General features: G+C 35.0%; 1 protein-coding gene across 1 annotated transcript in view; it reads left to right on the top strand.

The window, feature by feature from the left end:
* The window catches only part of fanca (FA complementation group A), a 79,818-nt gene that overhangs the window by 27,322 nt on the left and 44,996 nt on the right, over positions 1-7,500 (top strand). The window contains exons 24-25 of the mRNA XM_079858991.1: positions 364-463; positions 586-770. Coding sequence (XP_079715117.1) covers positions 364-463; positions 586-770 — 285 coding nt within the window. The remainder of the gene's footprint in view (positions 1-363; positions 464-585; positions 771-7,500) is intronic.

The raw sequence follows: 7,500 nt of genomic DNA, 5'->3' as shown, positions 1-7,500 counted from the left end.
TAAAAAACCCTTTCCAGTAAATACCAGACAACTGGAAGTCATAGAAATGCATTGGTTAAAAAGACAAGAACATTCAGCTCGACTTCCTTTATATTTGGAAGCCGATAACTGATATAGTGTCCGATAAATGCATAGGTATGGAAATTTGCCCGATATGATAATTCTATGAATTTATTGGCCAATATATCAGTTATCATCTTCTAAACATATAGAATTATTAGTTTGGGTAAATTTCCAAATCTCAGTGCATTTATCGGCCAATATATCAGTTATCAGCTTCCAAACATATAGAATCATCGGTATCCTGATACGTCACTGTACTGTGTGTGTGTGTAATGAGCGGCTGGGTGATGTTGTCCTCAGGCAGGGCTCATGGCCGGGTGTGTTTGTGAAGGTTCTGTTGGGTCACAGGTGGCTCGTCTCTGCCCTGATACACAGACTGTGGGATCTGCTCCAGCACCAGGTAATCACTGTGTCCCTCGTGTGTGTTCTCACTCTCTCTGTGCATGTGTGTGTAACGCTGTGTGTTTCAGGTCGAGGCTCTGAGTGCCGCTCATGTTCTGGGTGTGTGTGTGTGTGTTTCAGGCCGAGGCTCTGAGCGCCGCTCATGTTCTGGGTGTGGCGGCGCTGCAGGTGGAGCTTCATCACTGCACACAGGTGTGTGTTCGGGTGCAGTTGACGGGCTCGTCTGCGGTCGCTCTCTCCGTGTCCCAGTGTCTCTGTGAGGCTCTGATCTGCTCCACACGCGCACACATGGCCCTCTGCCTCAGGTCTGACCCTCACACACCAGATACACGCCTCAAACACACACCTGACTATTGGTATCGGACAATATATCAGTTATCAGCTTCCAAATATAAAGAATTATCGGTATCGGCCAATATATCAGTTATCGGCTTCCAATTATACAGAATTATTGGTATCGGCCAATATATCAGTTTTCGGCTTCCAAATATACAGAATTATTGGTATCGGCCAATATATCAGTTATCGGCTTCCAAATATACAGAATTATCGGTATCGGCCAATATATCAGTTATCGGCTTCCAAATATACAGAATTATCGGTATCGGCCAATATATCAGTTATCGGCTTCCAAATATACAGAATTATCGTATCGGACAATATATCAGTTATCGGCTTCCAAATATGCAGAATTATCGGTATCGGCCAATATATCAGTTATCGGCTTCCAAATATACAGAATTATTGTTATCGGACAATATATCAGTTATCGGCTTCCAAATATACAGAATTATCGGTATCGGCCAATATATCAGTTATCGGCTTCCAAATATACAGAATTATCGTATCGGACAATATATCAGTTATCGGCTTCCAAATATGCAGAATTATCGGTATCGGCCAATATATCAGTTATCGGCTTCCAAATATACAGAATTATCGGTATCGGCCAATATATCAGTTATCGGCTTCCAAATATACAGAATTATCGGTATCGGCCAATATATCAGTTATCGGCTTCCAAATATGCAGAATTATCGGTATCGGCCAATATATCAGTTATCGGCTTCCAAATATGCAGAATTATCGGTATCGGCCAATATATCAGTTTTCGGCTTCCAAATATACAGAATTATCGGTATCGGCCAATATATCAGTTATCGGCTTCCAAATATGCAGAATTATCGGTATCGGCCAATATATCAGTTATCGGCTTCCAAATATACAGAATTATCGGTATCGGCCAATATATCAGTTATCGGCTTCCAAATATACAGAATTATCGGTATCTGCCAATATATCAGTTATCGGCTTCCAAATATACAGAGTTATTGGTATCGGCCAATATATCAGTTATCGGCTTCCAAATACACAGAATTATCGGTATCGGCCAATATATCAGTTATTGGCTTCCAAATATACAGAATTATTGGTATCGGACAAAATATCAGTTATCGGCTTCCAAATATACAGAATTATCGGTATCGGCCAATATATCAGTTATCGGTTTCCAAATATACAGAATTATTGTTATCGGACAATATATCAGTTATCGGCTTCCAAATATACAGAATTATTGGTATCGGAAAATATGTCAGTTATCGGCTTCCAAATATACAGAATTATTGGTAATGGCCAATATATCAGTTATCGGTTTCCAAATATACCGAATTATTGTTATCGGACAATATATCAGTTATCGGCTTCCAAATATACAGAATTATTGGTATCGGCCAATATATCAGTTATCGGTTTCCAAATATACCGAATTATTGTTATCGGACAATATATCAGTTATCGGCTTCCAAATATACAGAATTATTCGTATCGGACAATATATCAGTTATCGGCTTCCAAATATACAGAATTATTGTTATCGGACAATATATCAGTTATCGGCTTCCAAATATACAGAATTATTGGTATCGGCCAATATATCAGTTATCGGTTTCCAAATATACCGAATTATTGTTATCGGACAATATATCAGTTATCGGCTTCCAAATATACAGAATTATTCGTATCGGACAATATATCAGTTATCGGCTTCCAAATATACAGAATTATTGTTATCGGACAATATATCAGTTATCGGCTTCCAAATATACAGAATTATTGTTATCGGACAATATATCAGTTATCGGCTTCCAAATATACAGAATTATTGGTATCGGCCAATATATCAGTTATCGGCTTCCAAATATACAGAATTATTGGTATCGGCCAATATATCAGTTATCGGCTTCCAAATATACAGAATTATTGGTATCGGACAATATATCAGTTATCGGCTTCCAAATATACAGAATTATCGGTATCGGCCAATATATCAGTTATCGGCTTCCAAATATAAAGAATTATTGGTATCGGCCAATATATCAGTTATCGGCATCCAAATATAAAGAATTATTGGTATCGGCCAATATATCAGTTATCGGCTTCCAAATATACAGAATTATTGGTATCGGCCAATATATCAGTTATCGGCTTCCAAATATACAGAATTATCGGTATCGGACAATATATCAGTTATCGGCTTCCAAATATACAGAATTATCGGTATCGGACAATATATCAGTTATCGGCTTCCAAATATACAGAATTATCGGTATCGGACAATATATCAGTTATCGGCTTCCAAATATACAGAATTATTGTTATCGGACAATATATCAGTTATCGGCTTCCAAATATACAGAATTATTGTTATCGGACAATATATCAGTTATCGGCTTCCAAATATACAGAATTATTGGTATCGGCCAATATATCAGTTATCGGCTTCCAAATATACAGAATTATTGGTATCGGCCAATATATCAGTTATCGGCTTCCAAATATACAGAATTATTGGTATCGGACAATATATCAGTTATCGGCTTCCAAATATACAGAATTATCGGTATCGGCCAATATATCAGTTATCGGCTTCCAAATATAAAGAATTATTGGTATCGGCCAATATATCAGTTATCGGCATCCAAATATAAAGAATTATTGGTATCGGCCAATATATCAGTTATCGGCTTCCAAATATACAGAATTATTGGTATCGGCCAATATATCAGTTATCGGCTTCCAAATATACAGAATTATCGGTATCGGACAATATATCAGTTATCGGCTTCCAAATATACAGAATTATCGGTATCGGACAATATATCAGTTATCGGCTTCCAAATATACAGAATTATCGGTATCGGACAATATATCAGTTATCGGCTTCCAAATATACAGAATTATTGTTATCGGACAATATATCAGTTATCGGCTTCCAAATATACAGAATTATTGTTATCGGACAATATATCAGTTATCGGCTTCCAAATATACAGAATTATTGTTATCGGACAATATATCAGTTATCGGCTTCCAAATATACAGAATTATCGGTATCGGCCAATATATCAGTTATCGGCTTCCAAATATGCAGAATTATTGTTATCGGACAATATATCAGTTATCGGCTTCCAAATATACAGAATTATTGTTATCGGACAATATATCAGTTATCGGCTTCCAAATATAAAGAATTATTGTTATCGGACAATATATCAGTTATCGGCTTCCAAATATACAGAATTATTGGTATCGGAAAATATGTCAGTTATCGGCTTCCAAATATACAGAATTATTGGTAATGGCCAATATATCAGTTATCGGTTTCCAAATATACCGAATTATTGTTATCGGACAATATATCAGTTATCGGCTTCCAAATATACAGAATTATTGGTATCGGCCAATATATCAGTTATCGGTTTCCAAATATACCGAATTATTGTTATCGGACAATATATCAGTTATCGGCTTCCAAATATACAGAATTATTCGTATCGGACAATATATCAGTTATCGGCTTCCAAATATACAGAATTATTGTTATCGGACAATATATCAGTTATCGGCTTCCAAATATACAGAATTATTGGTATCGGCCAATATATCAGTTATCGGTTTCCAAATATACCGAATTATTGTTATCGGACAATATATCAGTTATCGGCTTCCAAATATACAGAATTATTCGTATCGGACAATATATCAGTTATCGGCTTCCAAATATACAGAATTATTGTTATCGGACAATATATCAGTTATCGGCTTCCAAATATACAGAATTATTGTTATCGGACAATATATCAGTTATCGGCTTCCAAATATACAGAATTATTGGTATCGGCCAATATATCAGTTATCGGCTTCCAAATATACAGAATTATTGGTATCGGCCAATATATCAGTTATCGGCTTCCAAATATACAGAATTATTGGTATCGGACAATATATCAGTTATCGGCTTCCAAATATACAGAATTATCGGTATCGGCCAATATATCAGTTATCGGCTTCCAAATATAAAGAATTATTGGTATCGGCCAATATATCAGTTATCGGCATCCAAATATAAAGAATTATTGGTATCGGCCAATATATCAGTTATCGGCTTCCAAATATACAGAATTATTGGTATCGGCCAATATATCAGTTATCGGCTTCCAAATATACAGAATTATCGGTATCGGACAATATATCAGTTATCGGCTTCCAAATATACAGAATTATCGGTATCGGACAATATATCAGTTATCGGCTTCCAAATATACAGAATTATTGTTATCGGACAATATATCAGTTATCGGCTTCCAAATATACAGAATTATTGGTATCGGCCAATATATCAGTTATCGGCTTCCAAATATACAGAATTATCGGTATCGGACAATATATCAGTTATCGGCTTCCAAATATACAGAATTATCGGTATCGGCCAATATATCAGTTATCGGCTTCCAAATATGCAGAATTATTGTTATCGGACAATATATCAGTTATCGGCTTCCAAATATACAGAATTATTGTTATCGGACAATATATCAGTTATCGGCTTCCAAATATAAAGAATTATTGTTATCGGACAATATATCAGTTATCGGCTTCCAAATATAAAGAATTATTGTTATCGGACAATATATCAGTTATCGGCTTCCAAATATACAGAATTATTGTTATCGGACAATATATCAGTTATCGGCTTCCAAATATAAAGAATTATTGTTATCGGACAATATATCAGTTATCGGCTTCCAAATATAAAGAATTATTGTTATCGGACAATATATCAGTTATCGGCTTCCAAATATACAGAATTATTGTTATCAAGCCAATATATCAGTTATCGGCTTCCAAATATACAGAATTATTCGTATCGGACAATATATCAGTTATCGGCTTCCAAATATACAGAATTTTTCGTATCGGCCAATATATCAGTTATCGGCTTCCAAATATACAGAGTTATTCGTACCGGACAATATATCAGTTATCTGCTTCCAAATATACAGAATTATTCGTACCGGACAATATATCAGTTATCTGCTTCCAAATATAAAGAATTATTGTTATCGGACAATATATCAGTTATCAGCTTCCAAATATACAGAATTATTGTTATCGGACAATATATCAGTAATCGGCTTCCAAATACACTGAATTATCGGTATCGGCCAATATATCAGTTATCGGCTTCCAAATATACAGAATTATCGGTATCGGCCAATATATCAGTTATCGGCTTCCAAATATACAGAATTATTGTTATCGGCCAATATATCAGTTATCGGCTTCCAAATATACAGAATTATTGTTATCGGCCAATATATCAGTTATCGGCTTCCAAATATACAGAATTATTCGTATCGGCCAATATATCAGTTATCGGCTTCCAAATATACAGAATTATCGGTATCTGCCAATATATCAGTTATCGGCTTCCAAATATACAGAATTATTGTTATCGGACAATATATCAGTTATCGGCTTCCAAATATACAGAATTATTGTTATCGGACAATTTATCAGTTATCAGCTTCCAAATATACAGAATTATCGGTATCGGCCAATATGTCAGTTATCGGCTTCCAAATATACAGAATTATTGTTATCAAGCCAATATATCAGTTATCGGCTTCCAAATATACAGAATTATTCGTATCGGCCAATATATCAGTTATCTGCTTCCAAATATACAGAATTATTGTTATCAAGCCAATATATCAGTTATCGGCTTCCAAATATAAAGAATTATTGTTATCGGACAATATATCAGTTATCAGCTTCCAAATATACAGAGTTATTGTTATCGGCCAATATATCAGTTATCGGCTTCCAAATATACAGAATTATTCGTATCGGCCAATATATCAGTTATCGGCTTCCAAATATACAGAATTATTGTTATCAAGCCAATATATCAGTTATCGGCTTCCAAATATACAGAATTATCGGTATCGGCCAATATATCAGTTATCGGCTTCCAAATATAAAGAATTATTGTTATCGGACAATATATCAGTTATCGGCTTCCAAATATACAGAATTATTCGTATTGGCCAATATATCAGTTATCGGCTTCCAAATATAAAGAATTATTGTTATCGGACATTATATCAGTTATCGGCTTCCAAATATGCAGAATTATTCGTATCGGCCAATATATCAGTTATCGGCTTCCAAATATACAGAATTATTGTTATCGGACATTATATCAGTTATCGGCTTCCAAATATACAGAATTATTGTTATCGGACAATATATCAGTTATCGGCTTCCAAATATACAGAATTATTCGTATCGGCCAATATATCAGTTATCGGCTTCCAAATATACAGAATTATTGTTATCGGACATTATATCAGTTATCGGCTTCCAAATATACAGAATTATCGGTATCGGGCAAATTTCCATATCGGTGCATCCCTAGTTACCATACCAATGTTTAGGCCGTTTGGTATTAAATTTTTTGTTTTGTTTTAACCAGAGTAATATTAGCAACCAAAGATTTGTTCCATCTGTCAGTGTTGTGTTATCCTCTGAAGGCTTCACAGAGCTCTCACACTGTAAGGCTGGTTCAGCTCTTCTCATAAAGCGAGACACTTTATGCAGTTTATTAAGTGAGCTGTTGTGATGGTTGGATCTTATTTCCAAAATACAGTTTATTTTGGCCTTGTTGTTTTTTTTTTTCCTAGCAATGTT

Source organism: Squalius cephalus (assembly GCF_949319135.1).
Source record: "Squalius cephalus genome assembly, chromosome: 23".
In the NCBI taxonomy this organism is placed as follows: Eukaryota; Metazoa; Chordata; class Actinopteri; order Cypriniformes; family Leuciscidae; genus Squalius; species Squalius cephalus.
Note: the sequence above shows the minus strand (reverse complement) of the source record. Positions and strands in the feature narration are given on the sequence as shown.